Below are 26641 nucleotides of genomic sequence, written 5' to 3' on the forward strand. Positions count from 1 at the left end.
ACAAACCTGACATGTACATCAAGATAACTTGATAACCAGTCACTTTGATTGCAACACGTTTTATGACTGTTCCTACCATCATATCGGTCCTAGTAAAGCATCAAGTTAATTTTGAAAGCATAATTAGCCTTGGGACTGTTTTGATTACTGTGTTTAAATTAACTTTGGGAGAGACAGCTACATAATTAAATTTACAATCAGTCATGCACGATGATAACTTTGACCTCGAAAATTCCGATTGAACCTAACCGTATAAAAAGATAACTTTTAGAAGGTCTAAGTACCACTACCAGTATTTTAATTTGTTATCCATTATTAATTGTAAAATACAAATGACAGCAATTATGATACAGAGTGACTTCTAAATTGTCTCCCCCTCAATTGAGAGTGCCAGCATTTCCTCTTTTAGTTCCAATTACTTAGCCGTCACTAAAACCAGTAGTTTTTATATCTCAGGATTGTTTGTAAAACAAAAATGGTTGACTACAACTTCAAACACACCATATATGTTATATTATAGCAGCGATAAGATCAGTAAATCTATTACCATGAGTACTCAAAATGGGCTGTGTGATAGAAATAACAGTAACATTGGTACACAATGACTACACATATTTGTCTGCATTAGCAAACAGTGCCAACTATTCCTCCTTTTGATAAGAAAACAGTCACAAACCAGTAATTTCATATCTCAGAATGGTTTGTCGAACAATACTATTTGGCTGCAACATCAAAAACTGACAAAGAGTGGTGTTGAGTGTAAAACTAAAATGGCGGTATACATTAAATCAATTTATATTGTTACTTATGAAGCAATGAACAGTACAAATGGCAGCAATTATTGAAACACAAATACAACAAATCAAGTGTGCACACAATTCCCCTTGCTTTTTAGGATATATTGTAAAATACGAGCGACTGTAATATTAGTACATAATGACTTCACAAATTTCTATAAAATAAAATGTATGACGAGGATGTTTCTACAGTAAGCGTCTGAGGTGGTTCTCCCTAAATGTTAATAAAAAGAAGGTTGACATTCGGAACTCAAAACACAATTTCTTTATAATACGTCACTATAAAATTAATTATCCCGTGCAAAAGTACACTATAGTTTGAATAACATTATTAAATGAGCCCTTACGGCTATTTAAATATCGTTTTACGTTACTTGCCAACTGAAATTGAGATCAGTATTCATGATCGTCCTCTAACGAATTTAAATTTGTCATTTAGAAATGGTTTGAACACAGTTTCTTGCAAAACTGTTGATACTATGTGATTCAAAACTATCTTAATACATGTATGCATTTAATGGTTTGAGCGTAAGAGAATAAAATATTCTTTAGTTTTTTTTTTAGTTTTTTTTTTAGCCAAAAAATAAAATCGCACTTTTTATTCATTTTTTGTTAAGTTGAAATATTGTCTTTTCTATTGAAAAAGGCGCTTTTATTTGAATCCTGAAAACAAAATCACTTCAAATAACTTATTAGAGGCCAGTTACTAGTAAATAGTTTGAAAGGTCTTCTGCCACATTTATATACCAATTATTAAAACATTAATGTGTTTGATATACAGAGCAATAGTGGTAATGTGTAGTATTTACATTACGACATAAAAAGTAATACTAGTACTTGGGTTTCGTGCAAACACCCAATTCTTGTTCCTACATTTTGTTGAATATCCTACTACTAATTTCACTTTTCAGCTCTGCGAGGATATAACATTAGCATCCTATTTACCGGAGTTAGATGAAGCAAAATAATTTACTCCCTTCCAAGAGGTCAAATTCATGACTTATGACGTACATACATGCTCATATACATACGGCATAGCTGCCTGTGAAGCATATATTTATTTTAAAGCGGCGAGGTGCATATGCTTTCAAATTTCATGAAGTGCCTATACCCAGGTCAGATTTGATTAGCTTGGGTGACAATGACATATATTATGATCAAATCTGCAATTATAATTTTATAAATTTGATATATATTATTATCAACATACTAGTACTATAGAGCTTTGTCATTGTAAATTCTTTTTGGATAGTGCTAAGCAGGGGTTAGGAATCCAATGACTTATATAATTGCCCGTGTTACGAAAAAACAACAGACGTTGTCTTTTTTAACGTACAGCCATTCCTTTGTTCTCGAAAATGACTTTGAGTTTCTTGCATGGAGCGGGAATTGCCAAGCAACAGAGTTTAATGGGGTCCGTGTTGATCAAGTATCGTTGGGTTTATATGTTACACTGTCATTGCTATATTTTATTTTGTTGTGAACGGGTCAGAAATAGTTCCGCTGTTCCTTTTTTCCTTAGATTAGTAAAACCCCGTCGCATGTTTTGTGCGCCTGAACCAAGTCCTGAATGTTAATACTATGTACGGCCTTCACACGGTGGAAATTATGCTTTACCTTCATATTTGATTCCTCTTTCGTCGATCAGAGATTGCTGTTTGTTTAAATTTTTTGTCTTTTTTTTTCTTCTGTTTCCCCCCCCCCCCCCCGTACAGAAAATGAGTTGATCTTAGTTTTTTCCTTCTAAATTTAAAAATCCATGCTATTATTCTCTGTTGGAAAGTTATACCATTGTCAATCAAATAAAGTTTAAGCATTAAATCTCTTAGTGATGTATAGTATTCTTTTCAATTTTTATTTTTGAGACGACCGCTCACATCTTACCTGTCGTAGTCGTGTTCAACTGTAGGTGTAGACAATTGTGTTTTCCTAAGATTATCTTTTACAGAATTGTTATAAATAATTAGTAATACATTGTTAATGTTCATGAAAAAGTATTTAAAAGTGTTTACAAAACAATTAACTGTGATTTACACTAATTAGCTTGGGTGTGTATAAAGTAAGGATTATGACTTCCGTTGATGACCACCTAAAAACTACTCAATCGCCGTCTTTAATCTTGTTGTATTTTCTTTTGAAAAGAAAGAGTGAGATAAAACAAAATGAAGAGGAATCTAAATTTTCTAAAATCTCTTGTATCCGAGAATAAACAATTTTGTCAACTATAAACGACATGAATAACGAAACTATCGATTGGAAATTACTCTCTCGGATAAAAGCCATAGAAAAAAATTGTAACTGAAACAATTCAAGAAGTAAAATTAATGTTATTATAATAATGAAAGACCATGACATACAAATACATTGATCTGTTACCAGAATATCGATCCCCTTTCCATATTTACCCGGATTAATTTTAACTTAACCAAGCTAAACAAGAGTTGTGTCCCTTGTTATGTCAAACTTCCGGTTTTCGTTTGAGTCGAACTACGTGTATCTCGAAATATTTTTCTGGTCCGGCTGACTTCGAGATAACGAGAGTCGACTGTATATATAAAAAAATAGATATTGAATGATTGGCAACTTTTCACAAGAGACCAAAATGACACAGAAATTAACAACATATTGTGACCATACGGCCTTAGGCACATATACCGCAAAGTCAGCAATTAAAGGCCCGAATTGACAAATATACACAGTTCAAACGAAGAAAACAAACGGCCTTATAAATGAAAAAAAAAATGAACAAGAAATCAATTTTGAACACAGCAACAAACGACAACTACTGAGTTAATTTGTTCAGGAACAAGATACAGAATCTTGCTGTGTTGAACATGTAAGCGGGATCCAAATCCTCCCCTAATCAGGGACAGTGGTGTAACACTACAACATAAAAACATTAGTGGAAAAAGGTAAAAATTGCTTTTTTTTAGTTAAAGTAAAATATTATTTTTACTTTCATTTCTATGTATTACTGTGCATAACGAATCCCTGAAAAAATCAAGTTCTCCATTCCATCTGTTACATTGAGGAATTCTTTTGACTGACGTATTAGACATAAAACTACATTTTCTCGTTTGAACAAACAAATAATCTCCGAGATTTTGTTTCTCAGAAGACCGTGTTGTACTACAAACGCAAGACTGCGTTACAGATGAAGCGCCCTGACTGCTGACGTTTTCAAAACAAATTTGATACAAAATATTAATTGTTCATGAGCATGGTACAATCAATGAAAATGTCGACCACTGTTCACTATTCTATACATTTTTCAACACATAGAAATTTGTTGTCAAAAAGAAAGTATTATTTTTTGAGTTCTGAGAAACATTATGTGAAGTGTCTACCTTTTTAAAAGTATATGAAATATATATATACCGAAAGTTTTTCTCTGCGGTGACATCACATACGATTAGAAATATTTCTTTATAAGAGGTATAATCGAATGATCTTGAAGTATAAGTACTATCATATTATTTAACCAATAACGATTCAATGGATTTTAATTGAAGAATGCGAATGATTTTTGATAGCTACCATCGTTGAGTAGTTTATATACTTTCCAATAACCTGTATGCATAATTAAAAGGACTCACAAGTTGTTGATACCAAAGTTTTATCTTCACAAAATTATAAAAATACATTTAAAAAATACACACGGACAAGTCGGTGTTTTTTTTCATATTGTAAAAATAGTTCACTCGATAAAAACTCATTGATTCGTTTTAACAGTCATCTTTTAGATTTGTGTCTTTTTGTGTCTTTTGGTAATGTACAAATTATTTAGTACGTTCATTTATTAACGTGTAATTTTGTTATTGTTTTGGAAAAGACGTTACAAAATCGTAAAACTTATGGCTGATCAAATTTGTCATTTTGAACAATAAATATGTGTTACATAAAAAAGAAATATATGACAAAATGAATTTCGTTTCAAAGATAATAATCGGGATTTAATTTGAGAGTACTTAAGGTACTTGATTTAATTTTAACTGTATTCATTGATAACGATCGTGTCTGTTTTTTAATATGGAATGCTGGTTAACATATCGACGTATTTATTGTATAGAATGTTATTTTTACCGGCGACGACATCGTGTCACACAATGCAAAAATAAAAAAAAAGTGCATAAGGGGTTTGTCTTCATCCTGTCATTATGTCATTCAAATATATCATGTTTCGGAGATAATACGGGTCGTTATTGAGGCAATACGAAATCTAGTAAATGAAGTTCTAGCATGTTGGATTTAAACCGTTGCAGTAAGTTTATTGGTATGTATTATGGTTTCCTTAATGTTGAACTATAGAAATTATAAATTCATCACTCTGAAATAAAGTTCAAAATTTGATTTTTCATATGCTGTATTGTTTAAAAGTTTTAGTAACGGTCTTAATTGATAAATTTTATATGATATTGTAGCGATTTTAGTTTGACAGTATAATTATTATTATGTAAGATATCTTTTTATTAATATATTTGGGTTAAATTACATTTCTACAGGGCAATGTATTTATTTGAACGGCATCTATATTACTTAAATTCACCGCCCGGTATCTTTTAGAACCGCCCGATACCCCCATCTTTGGAACCGTCGGGGTACCGTCCGGTAACCCCATCTTTGAAACTGTCAGGGTGCCGCCCGGTAGCCAATCTTAAGAACCGCTGAGGTACCGCTCGGTATCTTTAGAACCGCCCGGTACCCATCTTTGGAACCGTCGGGTACCGCCTGTAATTATGTATATAAGGGGGTGCGAGAGAGATCAGAGTGTAAGAGATAAAATTGAGATTGTTAGTTAGAAGTGTTGAGAGTAATATTGTGTTAGTGAATTAGGATTATTGTTCAACTGTTTTATTATGTCAAACTGATATACATTTAACATATTACATAGTGATTTGATTTGAAACTTTGTGTTGTGGTTTGTTTTCTTTGTGCCATTTGAGTATGAACTTTACGTAATTTACGCTACTAAAATAACACATCGACAAACACGAATCCATGCAAAAACGACAACGCTACAATATATACTTGATACAAATAGTACTCGAAGGAGCGAGAGGAAATGCCAAAAAAATAAAAACAAATAAATAAACAATGAGAAAAAATAGCAGTAAAAACGATTCGCTAAAATTTTTTTGAATACTGATAGTTATCAAAGGTACCAGGATTATAAGACGTTTATTCAAATCTCCATGTTTTAAATGTTTGTTAAATATGTTTGTTGATTTTATAAGAAAAATCCCAAAAGGTAAAAGGTACTTATTATTTTGCTATAACTTTAAATTGTTTGACATACCGATTCTTTAGCATTTTTGTTTTACAAATATTTGTTTTTTGTGTGTTTTTTCCCCACTCTATTTGATTCTTTATTGCACATCATGCACATATTGCTGTTTAACAATTAAACTTAGTGTACAGCATTTCAAAAAGTTTCCCTGTTTAATTACCATTAAATATCCAGGGAGAATATTCAGTAAAATTAACTAATAAAATACATTTGTTCAAATAATACCTGAATACATTAAACTATTATTATAGTTGTTACAAATAGTCTTTGATACTTCACAAAAAATATTTTCGGATATATAATGTATAAAAATTATATACACAATATTTTATTACGGAAATTGATCATTCATCAGGTTTTGTTATTTCGTAATGATGATTTGCCTATTCTTTATATGGTTTTAACATTACGTAATGATGTTTCCAGAATTAACGATTTTACACTACATGATGTGTTTGTTTCAAGATTTGATGTGGTCCTGTCATTCCTTGATGTGGTTATACCATTACTTGATGAGGTAAAATCACATGATAATTTCGAAAAAAATATGTTCTATTTTTAAACAGATTTAAATATGTCGTTTGTTTTACGTGCTTTGGACGGGTATCGCTATCAATTGAGTAAAAGTTTAAATTAAAGTTCGAATGGTTGTTCAGAGTTATTTGGTATGAAAAAAGGGAAATTCAGAGAATAATAAGAATATAGTACTAAAAGTTTACAGTTCTTCGGACATAATTGGGATATTCCAAAATCACTTAGTTCTGCCGTTTTCCTCTTAGTTCTATAATAGAAGCAGTATTATATAATTTTGTAAAATATTCCGCGGAACCCTGTGTCTCGCCTGATATTGCTGCTGTCGATGTAAAACGTAATGTTGACCGGCTGTTCATTTATAGATACATTTATCGATAAAAGCAAAATTTAAAAAAAATGTTTTTTTTTCTGTAGATGGGTTTTCTTGATATTGAGGAATAACTCCTATACAAGTTTTAAAACACTTCATTGTGGTTTCCAAAAATTGATCATGTCAAAATAGTTTAAATCGGTAATATTTAACTAAATAAAGACTGTATGGTTTTCAACAATGAGCAAAACCCATGCCCCGTAGTAAGCTATAAAAGGTCCCGAATGAAAAACAACGACGACGGAATATAGGTTTGTTATGTCACACTGCCGCTACAGGGCTCGACACAAATCAAAAGACTTGTACTTTATTGTTAACAAATGAGATACTTCAAATCAACCCACCCTCAAGTTACAGGGAAGTTGGGGAGGGGGGGGGGGTGGGGATGGGAGTGTTGAGGGCTCGGACTAACCGACAAAGCATCAATACTATAAAATAAGAAGTCTCTCATTTTTTACGTGAATGATCATTTGAACATTAACAAATGTCAATCGTTTTACAGCGGATGACCGTGAGGGCATTCTGGTGTATTGCTATCGCCTAGATTTCCATTACATGATATTCGTTTTGGATTTTTAACCGATCTATAAACATGATGATACGTATACATCATCAAGTGCAAACGAATATTCCTTATCGATTGTTATAAATTAATTTCTTCAATGAATACTCATCAAATACTTGTTAAAGAAGATAAATTAATAATATTAAAATGTGTTGTTAAATGTATATAAATATAAGTGAAAAATCATTAATATATATTCACACGCATGCGGAAGTATATCTCAAGAACGTTTGCAATCTCAAGGAACTCTGCATGGATGGTTTAACATTTTTTGCGGGAAAATACGAAGTCCTACTCAAATCCATTCTATTAGAAAAATCAAATTATTACAGAAGAGTGACCTGTCCAACATACTTGCACAGAACTATTATCAATATAGTAGAATAAAATGATATACAAATGCATGAACATTATTTGTGTACCTGTACCTGTAATATACAAGTATTAATATAGTATATAAAAATAAACCAAAGTATACTGATTTGTATCACTACAATATAATAGTCATTACTGTGAGGATGAATTCCCTGTCAATAATTTATCATCCACGCACGAACTTATCCCAGAATAAAATAATATCTGTTCATTAACCTCACTTTCAGGTATAGAGATGATATTTTTTTTCTGAAACAAGTGTTTGTCGGACCATCCACAAGAACTTGCGGTCATCCGATGTTCAGTAATTCCGTACTTTGATTATCAATTGAATTCTCTGATCTACCTCTCACTAATTGAGAATTTATATTTTTTAATATCTGTTTCACATGTGACGACGGATATGTTCCAGTTGTCGTAACCATAATACCGTCATCTTTTCCTCGAATGTGAACTACCAAATAAAAGCAAATCACTGGGATTGTACTTTCACGAATAACACGACGGGTGCCTAACATCGAGCAGAATCTCTTAAATTTTTGGAGCACCTGAGATCACCATGATGGATTTATATTACCCAGTCATAGCGATCTATTGAGTCAGCCAATTGAAACTGTTTTTTATGCAACTTTCAGTTGCGGGGGATATTGTTACACCCCCATCCGCCTTTCCGTCCCATAATGGTTATTTAGTTATTCCGCATAACTTATCCTACAATTTGAATCTTAGGAAGATTTCTCTTAACTGTCTGTTTGAACATATATTGAAGGTGTGCATGTGGTCAGGGTTTTTAGTTTTATTAATGTTTGCTCTTTTGGGAGGTAATTGAACTCATTTTCTTGGGTATAAGCAGTTGAATGCTATAGTTATTTTTAAATTTCACTTTGCATCTGCAGGGGCAGCAATTGTGTCTCCCAGACACAATAATATCCCAAGGAAAGTCCTACATATATATACGTTGACTTTGTTATAATACAGTTGCTTTAGAGTGAACTGCGGGGAGTATCATTTTTGTCTATTTTACATTTTGTTCTCATGTTGTGCTGTAACACTACTACAACAGTCCGATGTTAGTTAATATTTAGCGCTCACATACTAGTTAAACTCCGCCACGTGCACTTTCTTTATAAACTTGCCCCAAGTCAGGATCATGAAGTTCAACTGTTGTCGTTGAATCATGTGTGTCATATTTTTTTTGTAGATTGACTATACGATGTGTTGAAGGCTGTACGGTTGCCTATACATGATTTCGTACATCCACTGCATTTAAACTCTGATGGCAATTGGCAATCACACCACATCTAACTTTATTTCAACTTCTATGTTGCGTTTTGTATACTGTAACATTGTTTATCTCAGTTTGTACGCATTCCTCGGAGCCCTCTTTTCGGAAGCCCTAGCAAAAGCTCTTGGTCCGCGATAGAAAATTTAAATACGAACTCATATAAGATAGCTCGAATTTCAACTCGAAATCTTAATTAATCTAAATGAGACTTAAATTCGAATCTTACTCAGACTCTACCTCAAAAAGTGACTCAGATTCAAAGTCGTAACTAGAACGCTACCTTTAGAAACGCAATGCTTACTAGAACTTTAATTTTATAATGATGGTTTGAATTCGAAATCGAAGACTGACTCATAGTTTTCCTTAACAGTAACCCGAACTTTAATTTGAATTCTAATTCGGTTGATAGCTACACTCATAGTCCGTTTCTGTGTGTGTGTGTGTGTTACATTTTAATGTTGTGTCGTTGTTCTCTTTTTATATTTAATGCGTTTCCCTCAGTTTTAGTTTGTTACCCCGATTTTGTGTTTTGTCCATGGATTTATGAGTTTTGAACAGCGGTATACTACTGTTGCCTTTATTCATAGTATACAACATTATAATCTATCTAAAAAAAACAGGGTTTTTCCGAATTGGTCACGTGGTTTTACCTCATCAAGTAATGGCATAACCACATCAAAGAATGACAGGACCACATCAAATAATGAAACAAACACATCATGTAGTGTAAAATCGTCAAATTGTGAAACATCATTACGTAATATTAAAACCATATAAAGAATAGGCAGATCATCATTACGAAATAACAAAACCACATCGTGTAATGAAACAACTACATAACGTTAAGTCATATTCACATTAAGTAATGTTTAAACCACATTGAATAATGACGCAACCACATTTAATAATAGTGAAACCACATTGAATAATGACAAAACCGTATTGAGTAATGCCAAAACTATATAAAGTCAATACGAAACCATGTCGTGTAATATCAAAATATCATTAAGTAATGACTATTCCATATTGAGTTATATAAAACATCATTACGTAATGTCAAAACCATATTAAGTAAAGACAAAATATCATTAAGTTATAGTAGGACAACATAACGTAATATCAGAGTTCAACATAAGACAGTTGTGACGTTCCATATAATGTAGTTGTTTCATTACCTAATGTGGTTTTGTTATTTCGTAATGATGATTTGTCTATTCTTTATATGGTTTTAACATTACGTTATAAGTTTCAGATAAGACAGCCCAGCACTTCTATGTTGACATGAGTTATCATTGATATGGTCATACTTATAAATTAAAAGTGTAAACAACTTTGAAATATGAAATACTAAGGCTATTTCACCTCAGGAATAGAGTACATTAGCTGTATTTTACAAAACTTTTAGGAGGTTTGGTCATAAGTGCTCTTCAACTTCGTACTTTATTTGACTCTTTTAACATTTTTGTATTCGAGTGTCGCTGATAAGTCTTTTGTAGACGAAAGGCTCGTCTGGTGCAAATACGAGATATCAATCCTGGTATCTATGATGAGTTTATTTACAACCACTTGGTCGATTCCACTGCTGGAAGAGTTTTTATTGCCCTAGGGTATCACGAGCCCAGTATTCACCAATTATGTGTTGACATAAATTATCATAATTATACATTAATAGTTAGCACAACTTTGAATGTTTGAAATACTTAGGCTTTTATACATCAGGTATCGATTACTTGTTTTGTATTTTGCAAACTGTTAGGAATTTTTGGTCCTCAGTGCTCTTCAACTTTGTACATTTGTTGGCTGGCTTTTAACAGTATTGAGGGTCATAGATGAGTCTTTTGTAGACAAAACATCCTGTAAATATCCTGTACCTAGGAATATGGCAGTTGTTATCTATTATAATTCGTTTATATGTATGTTGGCATTTGTTTTTGTTGCACGTCAGTGTGTCTGTTGTTTTGTTGTTTTCCTCTTAGATAGTTGATGTGTGTCCCTCGGTTTAAGTTTGTTATCCGGATTTGTGTTCTCTCAATCGATTTATGACTTTTGAACAGAGTATACTTATGTTGACTTTATATAACGTTACATATAGTAAAATAATGGTATGAACAAACATGTTCGCTGGGTCATACCTAATAAGGATAACCTTAACCGTTATCAATAAAGACATATAATTCATAGGGTTTTAGTAAACAACGTTTAAGTAAGATTGCAAAATGCAAAGATCATATCTGCTTGTTCATTTAAATTGCATGCTGACAAAATGTATCTCGATGAAATATTATTTAATCATCATATCATCATATTAATCCAGTTGGTAATGTGCAAAATATACCTTCGTGTTTTTGTGAAAACATATCGAGGCCCGTAATTTTTAATTACTTTCGTTGTACAAATAACCATACAATATTCATAAGTCAATGAGGTAGCATCCATGCACAATATTTAATCAGATATCTTATCTTAGTTACATAAAAAAAAGGTATTGTGTAAGTTCGTTTGAAGGTCATGATAATGTGGGAAATATAAACTGTGTGTAGCATAGAATGAATAGTAATATTATTGGGATATGATTCCCTGTATTTGTTCCAGTGATTTCTTTTTGCTGTAGAGTATTCATTTACACAGGTTGATAGTACGGATAATTTATTTAGGGTGAGCTGTTTTTTCTCACTTTTTGAACACAATCTTTTTTGCAAAGTACTGCAGGACAAAACTTACATTTTCATCATGTCCTTGCTAAGGGTATTTTCACAGTAAGTACTAGTCCCGGCCATGCATTTCCCAAATCACCTTATGTGTGACAGCTGAATAGAAATATAGTCCTTTAGATTTTTATCCGATTGACCGTGGTGCCCTTGTTAAAGAAGGGTGTCCGTTTGGCTTTGCGGGATGAGCAGGTACTCAGCCACGTCCATCTTCGTCTCGGACAGTCTCTATAACAGGTTAAACATAGTGTATGCATTGTGGATTTGTTCTTGTCCTAAACATGCATGACATGTTTGCAACTAGATATTTATCAATCCAAATCAATCAATTCATTATTTTACCAATTCCTTTTTTCGCTCATTATGTGCTGTTTTAGCAAACGTAATCAGGATATCTCTAGAACTGTAAAATGTGCATAAATTTATCAAAAAAGAGTGTTTCAAATGCAATCATCCTGGTGTTTAAAGTTAGAGTAGAACGGAATACAACCTTTGAGTTATGATATTAATTTTGGTCAAATGTCAAACACGACCACACAAGCGCCGTCTATTTTTCAACTACACTGTCGACACGGTTGGTTGAAAGTTTTTAAATGCATATTATATCTTTTAACTTACTTAATGTATTTGCATATATTACTAAGAAAATTGAGAGTACATTACAATGACATTTTTTTTTTAGGTCTTACAAGAAACGGAACAATTCATATTGCAACATGGAACGACAACATTGGTGTTCATTTTGTCGTATCCCTTTTGAGAATAAGTACAGTTTAAGAGGTCATCTTTATGTCCATGCAAAACAACCACGCGTTCCCTGTAGTATATGTCCGTTAACATTTACGCATTATAGTCAATTAGGAAAACATCTCAGATATATGCATTCAGATTATATCATCAACACGTTTGTTGAAAATGCTGAAAGTATTTACAGAAAAAAAATAACAGGCATCACACCTTGGATAGAATCTGGTTCCGAATGGGCAGACAGTTCCGAAGAAGAGACTATAACGAGCAGTGAGGAAGAAAATATTTCGGAGGATACAGATTCTGAAAATGTGGAAGAGACCGTTGAAAACTTTTCGAATGAAACCCAATACATCTTAGCAACAAATGTGAATGATGTTTCTGACAATAAAAATACTGTAGGCGAATTCAATTCGAAAGGAGTCAATACTAAACATATGAATAATTTAGTTGGACATGATAAAAATGTAAAGAGTTGTGGTGTTTCATTTCTTGTCGAATTAGAAAGGGGAAAAGCAGGAATACATCATTTGAATATCACAAGAAACATTTCTAATTCAAAAGATAATTCTAAACGACACATATTACAGCAGCATATGGAGTCGGAGTTCCTCAGTACAGATGACAGAGTGTCTTTTCAACGTCCTCGTGATGAAAACACAGTCCCTGATTTAAGGTTTGTAGGAAACTAAAACATTAAGATACACATTGATTGTTATTTTTACAACACCACTTCATTGTTTCCCTTAACTATTACGTGAACTTGTACGGTGTATATCATATAAGATAAAATGATCATTGGAGTGCCGCTTGAACGGATCTCTACTAAACACGTATATATTATGTGTGTTTTTTATTCTATAACTTTCTCGAAGGATATACGTTAAGCTGTTAACAATAACACTAAATCATAATATTTTACAAAATCAGTTTTACATGTCATTTGTCAACATGTGATTGTCAAATAATTTAAGACACAATAATGACTCTCTATGACTTTTAAACTTTAATATATAAAAACTCCTGTTATAGCATATTTGATTTAGGTTATTCAAATATTATATCTTAATAATTACATTAGATGTAAATTTCATATCAGTCCTAAATTCTGATTGGTCAATATCATATGAAAGCTACATTTTATCAGCCAATACAATTTCAACTACCGGAACTACTTTTTTATTGATCGATTATGTACACAAATCCACACAAATGCCGACAATGTAATTTACATGTTTCCGAGTTGTAGTTTTCATTATTAATAAAGATTGTTTTTAAAAATCCAACACAATAATAAATATCTAAATAACTGAAATAAAGAAATGTTGTCGTATAGATCGTTAGTAAAAATAACTAATGTTTTAATATCGGAAGTGAAGAAAAAAAATCGTCTGCTACTGCTAATAGCAAATTTTGCATCAACAATGTCAGATCAGAACAGTCTGGGTAAATATCTGGTGAATCTTCCACCAGAAATTTCATCTGATGATGAAGAATACATGCTTGCAAACATTGGCCTTTTTGAGCTGCAACCTGTGGAAATGATAGACACAGAAATTGAGCTATTTCCTGAGCAGACCATCCCACCATCTGAGCCAGAACTGGCAGAAGAAACAATCCAGCCCGGTCCATCTACTGATTTACAGACCCTGGAATCTGGTTTGCCATCCTGCCCTAAAAGATTTAAGAAAATGGAAGAGAATGAGCTGCAGTCCCTCAAGGAAAATTTCCATCAGTCTAAATCGACAAAAAGCAACACAAAATGGGGAGTCAAACTGTTTCAGGGTGCGTTTAATTTACTGTATATGAATAGTTTATGATGCATATTTTTTAATTAAAAAAGTGTTTTAATATAAATTTAAAAAACATTGCAATTAATTCTGAATTTACAGAATCCAGAGCCCAGCAATATAATATATACTGGAGAAAAAAATACTAAAACAGAACAAAACCTTAGATAACTTTCTTTAAATGTAAACCTTAGCAGGGATTCGAACCCTGATTTCCTGTTGATTACAACAGTTGTAATAACCATTATACTACCAAGGTGTGTGTAACAAGAAAGCTAACCAATGTTTTGCTAGATCTATGAAAATTAGAGATACACCAAAAAAATGTTGTTTTTTTTACAATGCATTGTTGAGACTGTCACGAAGGAACATTCTATTGCTACATGTACATGTATAAAAGTGTAACAAATGATGAATTATCATAAAATTCATTTGGAGAAAAACTAATCAAACACTTTAACAAATCACAAGTACTACTGAACATCAGGTTCATGACTTAGGACAGGTGCAAAAAAGAAAAATGCAGGGAGTTTAAATGTTTTTATAGGTACCATCCTTCACCCTAACTGAAAACAATAGTGTAACATTACATCATAGAAAAACAGTTGCACACTATAAAATATATGTTATAATGACTCAAATCAATCAATAGATATGTACATGTACATTTATTTATATGAGATGAAAATTTAACAGTTATTTTTGAATACACTATAGTACTGTACAGTATACATGTAATATTGTTAATTTTTTTTTCTTCAGAATGGTGTCTTGAAAGTTCGGGTGGACATACGGATTTCAACACCGTCACTAAAGTAGACCTCAACAACAAACTCCGCCATTTTTATGCAGAGGCAAAACCTAAACACACAGAAAAAAGAGCACAATCTATGCCCCAAGAACATGCTGGCGTGTACCACAAAAATTCGTTGAAAAATGTGAGGGCTGCTCTTAACAGGCACTTGACCGACATAAACAGAGAAATTGACATTGTGAAAGACAATGAATTTAGACAGAGCAATGTTATTTTGGATAGTACACTCAAAATGATGGTTGCAAGTGGACTTTCACGGCCAACAAAACACAAGGATATCATTGAACTTGAAGACCTCCGGTTGATAAGCACATATGTTTTAGCAACACTGAAGATGCTGTTCTACTTAGATTAAAAGTATGGTATTGTCTGGCCATTCATTTTGTATCTAGAGGTTTAGAGTTCCACCACCAGCTGAATTTAAACTCTTTTGACTTCAAAATAGATGCAGATGGTGACGAGTATGTCATGGTTAATCATGAAACAACCCAGAAAAACATTCAGGGTGGTGTGTCAAGTGAAGAAGCCCCTTCAGATAAGTTCATGTATTCCAATGTGGCTGAAAAGAGATTTTGTCCACTTTCTGCATTGAAAGAACTCATAGCAAAAACAGACCCAAATGCCAAATCCCTTTTCAATCGCATTGTAAAGGACTTGGATGTCAGCAGCGGTGCAAGCGTATGGTATACAACACAAGCATTAGCTAAGCGTACATACAGTGGTTTAATGTCGGATATTTGCAAGAATGCAAAATGTAGTAAGGTTTACACTGCTCACTGCTTACGAGCGACAGCAATACAATGTATGAACGACACCGGACATGAATTGAGACATATAATGTATATGACTGGGCATCGAAATGAATCATCCATAAGAAGTTACAACCGTCACTGTTCCGTAGGCCAGAAAAAATCACTAAGTCTTACCTTGTGGAGAATTGCAACTGGTAATGATGTCACCTCAGTTCAACCGACTGCTCCAACTTCGACCGCTCTCTGTCCTAACTCAGGTTTCGTCGATCAAAATGTTATTCCTTCGAGTCAGAATACTGCCAACTTGACAAGCACTCTGAATAGTGCAGGAATTATGAATAATTCTATGTTTTCTAGCTGTGCATTCCATATCAACCTCCCAAGCACAACTACACATCAAAGTTAGTCTAGACACGCACACTTGAATTGTGTATCAGTACAGAAATTACTACGCACTAGAAATAGGACACGGACATTTTTGTTAAATATATTTGTTTTGAAATGAATTAATGATTCTGACAGTTTTCAAGTGATTTCATTGTTAAATTTGTTATTTAAACTATTAAATTGTTGATTTATTAATGAGTTTTTAAGTTTTTAAGTGTTCAGGATAAAGTGCCCCAGGTGAATGATAATTGACATCGTGACCCGCTCATCACACCAATCTAAATATGATTAAAAAATACATCCACGCGTGTTTAGAAAATGTAATTATAAGCATTGAATGCATATTTTTGTAGTTTTATTGGCGTGTAAAAGGGTTGACCGTGCGCACATTTTTTGTATGTGCTTCGGTCAACCCTTTTACACGCCAATAAAACTACAAAAATATGCATTCATATTCAGCCTTTATTTTTGAATATTCATTTCCTTAACACTATTATCTAATTATTTCCATTTGTATACATTCTCCGCCTATTTTATTCGGCCATATTGAATCTCGTCGTGACGTCACGAGAATCAAGAAAAGACAACTCTTATAGGAAAACACGACGAGATTCAATATGGCCGAATAAAATAGGAGGATAATGTATATAAATGGAAATAATTAGATAATAGTGTTAAGGAAATGAATATTCAAAAATAAATAGGTACGTCATATCCTAGAAAAATATCTAACGAAACGAACTGTATATATTGACAAGTTTTGCATGGATTATAAACAATATTTTTTTGAGAAATAAGTGCGACCTGAACCTGGGTCGCAATTCCGAACGTTTTGAAATAGGAAAAATCCGTAGCTCTATGGTCCGCAAATAGTAAAAAAAAAACATAAGGACGTAAGAGCTACGGTTCCGCAGCTAAACACGGATCAGCCATTTATCGTCCCCTTCCGACGGACTATCATCGTTTCTTCGAGATCATACTCGCAAATGGTGTCAAGGGAGAGCCGAAAATGCAGTTCCTGAAATTTTCATCCCAGACGGGAATTGAACCAGAAACCTTTGTGTTTGCAGTCCGATGCACTAACCACTACACCACGGCTCTCTAAGTGGCCGTTAGTTTTCTCGGTTGAACTGTTTTACACTGTCATTTCTGGGCCTTTTATAGCTGACTATGCGGTATGGGCTTTGCTCATTGTTGAAGGCCGTACGGTGACCTGTAGTTAATAATTTCTATGTTATATGATATCTTGTGGAGTGTTGTCTGATTGGTTATCATACCGCATCTTCTTTTTGATATTATAACAATAGTCATAATAGTCTTGAGACCTCGGGCTGGATTGTATAACGAAAAATATTTGCACTTTATTTTAAAATGTACATGAATGTATCATAAATCAGTAATTTTAATTCTTATTATGTCAGGATTGGTCGTTTGATAAAGGTGACTATAATATTGTAACACAATGACTACAAAATGTTGTCTTCATCAATTAAGTGTGCCAAGATGTTCACCTTTTATTCAAAATATTGGCTTGTCAAACAAATTCAGTAGTTTTGAAACCTCAGACTAGTTTCATAACAGAATCATTTAACTGCACCAAATTAAACTGGTCGTATTTGCACTTTAAATTCATATGGACGCATAATCATGATGACAGATTACAATTTATTTTTATGTCAGGATGGATTGTATAATAAAAATGACAGCAATACTGGTAGACAATAAGTACAAAATTTTGTCCGCATTAATTTAAAGTGCAAGCATGATTTCTTTTATTCAAAATGTTGACGCATCACAAAAAAATCAGCACTTTAAATATATCAGGCTAGCTGACAACATAGTTTGACGGCAACATCGATAACAGATACATTAGATATGCTTATCAAAATAAAATGTAGTATTATTGCCAATAATACACAAGAGATCAAATGACACAAACATTAACAACTATAGGTCAACATACGGCAAAGCCTATACCGCATAGTCAGCTTTAAAAGGCCCCTAAATAAAAAAATGTAAAACATTTTAAAAAAGAACACAAACAGCCGAATTTTTGTTAAAAAAGAACGAAAAAATAAATAAATGCAACACATCAATGACTGATTATTTATGTACTTTACAATGAAAAGTATGAGAAGGTATCATCTGGGAATAGTGAACTGACTGACTCTCAGTATACAATGACGCTTTATTGTTTTTATTGGTAGCTTAATGTCAAGTGGCAAATATAACATTCCAAACCAGGACGAGTATAATATCTTATTTTCGAACGTCCGAGATATCGTAATGCGTGATGATTGCACAAGGTTTTGTAATTTTAATTTTAACTACAATCAAGTCGATGTCAAGCTTCTCCAGGTTGCACTTTGTAAATACAGCTGTTTCTCAAAACACGCCTCTTTTGGGGAGTAATAGAATATTCATAGAAAATTAATTTTGTTTACATACTGGTTCCCAGTTATGTTCTCTGTGTTCCATATCGCAGAGACAGAACTTGGGAATGTTACCAGTAAATAAACACGTGCATATTGTTTACATTGAAATCTGTGGTAACCTTTCATTCGAGGTAGGGGTAGTTAAGAAAATTAGTGTAAGTTTAAACTCTGAGAAGTTCAGGGCATATAAACGTTGAAAATATGCCGCACAGCCCTATATTTTGACCTTTGATAAAAATTGTGGTGCATATGAACTTTCAATACTAGGATAAGATTTTTTTCAAAACTTCATAGTAAAAATGGTACAGTTTTAGCCGTGAAAGGAGTTCCTATGAAAAATTGCATTGTCAATATTTACAGAAATGCAACCTATATAGGGTGAAAAAGGGGAACTTTCAGAATGAAACCAAATTTGCTTTATTTCACAGATTTTAAAGAAATTAACTCAAATAAGAAGTTTTATAAATATTTAATGAAGATTGATAGAATCCTGGGCCTTAAATATGATGACTCAGCATAAATTCACAGTTTACAGTATGCATAGTTTACTTAAAGTCCTGGATACAAAATTAAATCATAATATTTGCATATTTGTAAGATAAATTGTTAAGAAGTGCTTATATTTACTCTTCGCAGTCATTGAAACTCATAGATCCTTCCTGAATATTATTTATGGGGTATTTGTGTCCTTTCGATAACCCAAAAGTAAGCCGCAACACCTAAATCTGCATTTTTGTCCCCACGGCATAATAAATACAAGCTAGAAAAACAAAAATATCTCAAGAAAACTTACAATAGTGTGTTCTATCCTGAATATGTACTAACTATTCCAAATTGCTAGAAACAGCAGAATGATTTAGGAAATTTGAGGCCCCAGGGGCAAAAAACATAGAAAATTGCCTACCCCTGGGTCATAAAACAAATAATTTAACTTGTAAATGCTATGATTTTATGATTTTAAAGTTCTTGATATAGAAAACAATAACTATGCTTGGAAGTTATGCAAAAATCAGATGTTAGCAGTCATCTATACAACATTTTAAGTGAATTTATATCTCAGACTGGTATCTGCATACATACAACTATTGCAAATATGGCTTTGTTTGAATACTTCTATTATATATAGTAGCCAAATTGTGTCAGATATATGGTTAAAGATGATACTGTTGTGACAAGAATTCTAAATTGACCATTTGAGGCAGAAAATGAGTTCTTTAATTGACAAATAGGCATACAGTAAGATGAGGACTCGAGATATAGTTTGGATTGGATACTTTATATAATCTTGAATGTTGTAATGATTGATTGCTAAACATTACATTTCTGGTATTCTGATATGTTTCAATATGTTATCAAAACAGGTTCTAGGCATTTTTTATCAGAAAATATGCAAATAGGGTAAGCTGGCAATAATTTAAGTCTTGTTTTCAAATTCTTTAAAAAATTGAAACAGGGGAGGGGGTATAAAATGTATAGTAAAGAAAAACTTAGAGTATACACAGTGATTTCTTTAAGACTTTAATTCTGATAAATGAGTATTAATGTGAGAAAAACTGATTTTAGAGAGTTTTCTATTTGAATAAATGTCTGTATAGGTTGCACTTTGTAAATACAGCTGTTTCTCAAAACACGCCTCTTTTGGGGAGTAATAGAATATTCATAGAAAATTCATTTTGTTTACATACTGGTTCCCAGTTATGCTCTCTGTGTTCCATATCGCAGAGACAGAACTTGGGAATGTTACCAGTAAATAAACACGTGCATATTGTTTACATTGAAATCTGTGGTAACCTTTCATTCGAGGTAGGGGTAAAATTGAGAATGGAAATGGGGAATGTGTCAAAGAGACAACAACCCGACCAAATAAAAAACAACAGCAGAGGGTCACCAACAGGTCTTCAATGTAGCGAGAAATTCCCGCACCCGGAGGCGTCCCTCAGCTGGCCCCTAAACAAATATATACTAGTCCAGTGATAATGAACGCCATACTAATTTCCAAATTGTACGCAAGAAACTAAAATTAAAATAATACAAGACTAACAAAGGCCAGAGGCTCCTGACTTGGGATAGGCGCAAAAATGCGACGGGGTTAAACATGTTTATGAGATCTCAACCCTCCCCTATACCTCTAACCAATGTAGAAAAGTAAACGCATAACAATACGCATATTAAAATTCAGTTCAAGAGAAGTCCGAGTCTGATGTCAGAAGATGTAACCAAAGAAAATAAACAAAATGACAATAATACATAAATAACAACAGACTACTAGCAGTTAACTGACATGCCAGCTCCAGATTTCAATTAAACTGACTGAAAGATTATGATTTCATCATATGAACATCAGGCACAATCCTTCCCGTTAGGGGTTTAATATCATACCATCATAACATATATGAGAAGAACATAACCCGTGTCATGCCAACAACTGTTTTTAGAATAAATGTGTTTAGTTCCGATGCAAAGACCTTATCAGTGACTCAATATTAATGCCAAAATATGCAATCTTTAATGACTTGACAACAGTATCGTAATTATATCCCTTCTTAATAAGTCTATTCAAAGGTTTTGTAAGTTTCTGAGGTGAATACTGACACCTTTGTGCTTTATAAAAAATTGGATGTGAAATACCTGAACGTATTAGAAGTCTGCATGTTGAGCTATATTTACGAATGATGTCTTCATACCGATGATAAAATTTAGTAAATGTTTTGACTAGTTTGTGATATCGAAAACCCTGGTGTAATAATTTTTCAGTAATACATAAATTTCTCTCGTTAAAATCTAAAATATTGTTACATACACGAGCGAATCGTACAAGGTGAGATTTATAAACACCGTAAGATGGTGACAAGGGAACGTCACCATCTAAAAACGGATAATTAACGATAGGAAATGAAAAATCATCCCTTTTATCATAAATTTAAGTATTCAGCTTTCCATTAGTGATATAGATATCAAGATCGAGAAAAGGGCAGTGGTCATTGTTAGTATTAGCTTTATTTAAAGTAAGTTCAACAGGATAAATTTCATTAATATACATACTGAAGTCGTCATTATTGAGAGCCAAAATATCATCCAAATATCTAAAAGTATTATTAAATTTGTTTATCAGATGTTGTTTCGATGGGTCTTTGCTTATTTTTGTCATAAATTGTAACTCATAACAATACAAAAACAGGTCCGCAATAAGTGGTGCACAGTTAGTCCCCATTGGAATTCCGATAATCTGACGATATACGGAATCCCCAAAAATAACAAAAATGTTATCTAGTAAAAATTCAAGGGCATATATAGTATCAAAGCATGTCCAATTAACATAGTTTTTTTTGTTTATTGCTACTAAAAAATGACCTAAAAGAGTTTGAACATATATATTCACATTCTGATTTTTTGAATGCCCATTTAATTAGGTGTGTGATTTTTTTCTTAATGAGAATGTGAGGCAATGTGGTATACAGGGTAGACAAATCAAAACTTTGAACAGATTCAAAATCACCAATAAAAGCATGCAATTTATCAAGTACTTCCAACGAGTTCTTGACACTCCAAAAGTAATTTATTCCACTATTTTCGAAGGCCTTATTTGAACAATTTATTATCAGGTTTTTAATGGTACCAAGTGTGCTGGTAAGAAGAATAGACAATTTAGTAGTTGAAAAATGGCTTGTAGACGAAATCAATCTATATTTGTAAGGGGTTTTGTGTAGCTTCGGAAGCCAATACATAGTTGGGACTTTCATTGTATTTGGCTCTGCTTGTTAAGCGGTGGCTAAAAGTTTATGTTTGTTACAGATTTCGTTTTCTGAAAATGGAGTCAGTTGGAATGTTGGTGAATTGGTGATTTCCTTTTTCAGAACCTCAATGTAAAATTTACGTCAAACAATAATATTATTATTAGCAGCTTTATCGGCCGGGACAAAAACAAACACCTTGGCTAGTTCTTTTAGTTTATGTTTGATACGAGAAATAGGTTTATTATGGTTATTGTTAATAGTAAAATGTTCTTTAAAATGTTGAATACGTATATCAACTATCTTCATTACTGAATTAAAAAAAGAGTCCAAAGATTTTTTGTCAGCTTTTTCCCGTTTTATCCATTTCATACAGTAAGTATGGAGTGAGTCGTGGATGATATTACGACACTCATTCCAATTAATAATTGACGGGGACGATATTTAGGTCCTTTACTGAGGAATGATTTTAACTCTCGGTCTTGAACGATGTTAAGATCTCCTGTTATAACATGGGAAATGGGTCCATAAATATATTTGGAATTACTGCAATTACATGAAGTAGGTGTATTTGTACTGATATTAACATCTTTACACAATTGACTATAATTAAAAACAAATTTCCGGGTAGAATTCTTGTAAATATAACAAATAAGAGGTAGCTCAGTATTGTCAAAATATCCAGGAATTTGTTCTTTAACAGAATGGTCGTTAGATATACCGGCAATATTTACAAAATCAAAGCCTTTATTGACATACTTAATTTTAATAAAATGTTTTTTATGATCTTCAGGGCGATCAATTTTGGGAAATAATTTAGAATAACAATATGCCATAATAATTTGAACAATTTCATACTTAGGACTGCTATATGAAATTGTGTTGCAATCCTCCAAAATTTTATTTAACTTATTAACCGGTAACGAACAGAGTTTTGTTAACAGCTTATGTCTGCCGTTGTTTTTTGAAATAGAAATTAGGTCCGAAATATTGGTATGATTGGTTTGAAATTTTCTTTGATTGCGATTTGTTCTACGACCGTGAGAACAGTTTTAGAAACTATATCCAAATTGTTAACGGAATTGGTTCTAGATATAGTTAAGAAAATTAGTGTAAGTTTAAACTCTGAGAAGTTCAGGGCATATAAACGTTGAAAATATGCCGCACAGCCCTATATTTTGACCTTTGAAAAAAATTGTGGTGCATATGAACTTTCAATACTAGGATAAGATTTTTTTCAAAACTTCATAGTAAAAGTGGTACAGTTTTAGCCGTGAAAGGAGTTCCTATGAAAAATTGCATTGTCAATATTTACAGAAATGCAACCTCCATAGAAGACACTTTACTGCTCTTGGATTATTCCCCGAGGGCATCATTAACTTGGTAGCTTCAGGATGTGTTCTAAAGTAAAATTAAATAACTCAAGCATTCAGAATTGAATATTTAAACTGGAAGAATATTAGTTAAGGATCAAAATAAGCTAAAAATGTTGATAGGTCATGGAGCTCCTTTTCAAGATATTTGATTTATAAATAATGGCGGGAAATGCTGACTCGGACTTTTACCTTATATTTGCATTGGTATTATTTGGATCTCAAATCAAAAGAAAGAAAATCAAGAATCTGCTTGAATTTTGTCAAATGACCTTTTATGAGCTATTAAGTTTTATGTTGAAAGATAAACAGGTGTTATTGGGCTAACTATTTTACCTTGTATCGTATGTAAAAACACCAAGGAGTCCGAACATTTGACACTTATACCAAAACCTCACCTAAGAAAAGCATAATGAATATAAATAAATTAGTGATTACTACTAATTTTATTCTATGTAAACTATGATCGTATTGCTTTTTCAAGTACAATAAATAACTTTACTCGTTAGTGACTCTTTTTACATTTTATACACCTTTTATCTTTTTCATTTTTTATTTTCTAATAGTATACATATAATAATGGATATCAAATTTCAGCATTTTGGATCCAAATATATACATTCAGCTATAACAAAATGAAGGACCCCTTTTAATTGAAAGGCGGATAAAAAGGGTATCCACCGCATTGAAAAACTATTTTTATTTGTCTGGATATCAACATCATTGTTTACGTTGGGTCGTTCCGCGATTTTTTTTATAGTCTCTTTCTAGATATTATTTTATGCATTACATGCATTTTTCTTCGTTTTTCAATGGATTCTGTTTCCGTCGAAATGTTCAAACGATGTCCGTATAGTGTCCGGTTATGTAACGTGTTGTTTATGATCTATCTCGTCAATTTCAGAAGATTCATAGTTATCGATTAGAAATGATTTCTGAAACGTCCGAAAAAGTAAACTCTCTATTACCATGAATGAAATATTTGTCACTGGATATTAAGCTACCAGCGAAACAATCAGTCAACTAACTTAAGATACTATCATTCATTCAGTAAAATCTTTCCAGATGACACCTGCATAAATTTTTTATTATCAAAGTACAAATAAAGTCAGTATATAACAGTCATGTCAGTGTTAGATGACGCGGGAAACTGGATTTATGACACACAGCATTATGAAATAGGAAACTACCTACTTCAGTGACGGTTAAAAATCATGAAAGATGAAATGCTGACTCTCTAAATTGATGTGGACAAAAATGTGTAGTCATTATGGTCACCGTGTACAAGTATTGCTGTCATTTGTTTGATACATTCCATCAAGAACTAAAAAAATAGACTGACTGCTATGCGGCTTTAACGTTGTAATAAGAAAGTGAAAATGATCATGCATACGGTCAGTCAGTAAACGTTTCACTTTTGATATCAACTCATATAAGTCATACTTTTTATTATAAAGTACAATAATTTAATGTTTGTTGATGCGGTCAAATAGTTTTGTTACACGAGCCAGTATAGTTAATGTAATTATTTTTTGTGGCGCGTCAATATTTCTAATAAAAAAAAGGACAGACATAGACGCGGGAAGCATGTTATAGTCATTGTGTTTCAATATTGCTACCATTTGTATTATTATAATATATCATGACATAAAAAAAAAAATACATTCATTTGGCAGCTACATTATTGTCATGATATAGTTCAAATTTGATTAATTTAGGTGATACTGTCAAATAGTTTTTTTTACACATTTTACTAAATACACAAATATAACAAAACTACTCAGTTTTTTAACGAGTTAATATATTGATTAAGAATAAGAAGACATGCTGGCACATTAAATTTATGCAGACAAAGTTTTGAAGTAATTGTGTTCCAAGATTGCTGTCATTTGTAATAAATAATCCACCCGGCGTTAAAATAATTACTGATTCATTATGCAGCTATATACATTGTCATAGCACTATACAAATATGGTTGGTTTGTGTTGATGTGGTCAAATACTCTGGTTATACAAGTCAGTTTTTTGAAAATTAAATAAAACTACTGATTTGTTGGCAACCGCTGTTCAATAGGCATTTATCATTGCAACTGAAACCAAACCATAAACTGAAGAAAATACATCAACTATAAGTATAAATACAACGGAACAAAATAATTCCTCCTTACATAAAACACATAATTGCTTTAATGTTTTGCAGAATGAATTTACTTTATAAAGTGCAAATATGGTCAGTTTTGGTAAATGTTGACAAATGCTTTATTTATGCTATTCAGCCTGAGATTTCAAAACTAGTAATTTTGTGAATAATTAATTTGAGTAAAAAAGAACATGCAAGCACTATATAATGACGTAGCAATTGTGTTTAATATTACTGTCATTTTTTATATATAATAAATCGTGAGGTAGAAAATAATGATTTATGATGCGGCAACATGTTTTTTTTTTTATATAGTGCTATTTTCTACTTTGGTTGATGTGGTCAAATTTTTACCTCACCTTGCCGCTTTTCTCATCACTAACGTCCGTCGTCCGTCGTCGTCGATCGTCGTCCTAAGTCCTTCGTCCGTCGTCGTTACCTTTTACAAAAATCTTCTCCTCTGAAACTACTGGGCCAAGTTTAACCAACGTTAACCACACTCATCACTAGGGTATCTAGTGTAAAAAACATGTCCGGTGACCCGGCCAACCA

The 26641-nt window shown here is 32.6% G+C and overlaps 2 protein-coding genes across 7 annotated transcripts in view; both read left to right on the forward strand.

Moving 5' to 3' along the window:
* The window catches only part of LOC139528454 (uncharacterized), a 311112-nt gene that overhangs the window by 60588 nt on the left and 223883 nt on the right, over positions 1-26641 (forward strand). For 4 of the 6 annotated variants that reach the window (XM_071324466.1, XM_071324436.1, XM_071324459.1 and 1 more), the window contains exon 2: positions 12604-13344. In XM_071324466.1, coding sequence (XP_071180567.1) covers positions 12638-13344 — 707 coding nt within the window. In that variant the 5' untranslated portion in view covers positions 12604-12637. Of the gene's footprint in view, positions 1-4878; positions 5071-12603; positions 13345-26641 lie in introns of those variants that run through there. The other 2 variants (XM_071324445.1, XM_071324476.1) reach the window with 2 other exon arrangements.
* Positions 13351-16603, forward strand: LOC139528483 (uncharacterized). Its single transcript, XM_071324487.1, has 2 exons — positions 13351-14453; positions 15221-16603. The coding sequence occupies exons 1-2, from the start codon at positions 13991-13993 to the stop codon at positions 15625-15627; spliced, it is 870 nt and encodes a 289-aa protein (XP_071180588.1). The 5' UTR covers positions 13351-13990; the 3' UTR covers positions 15628-16603.

Source organism: Mytilus edulis, chromosome 1, assembly GCF_963676685.1.
Source record: "Mytilus edulis chromosome 1, xbMytEdul2.2, whole genome shotgun sequence".
In the NCBI taxonomy this organism is placed as follows: Eukaryota; Metazoa; Mollusca; class Bivalvia; order Mytilida; family Mytilidae; genus Mytilus; species Mytilus edulis.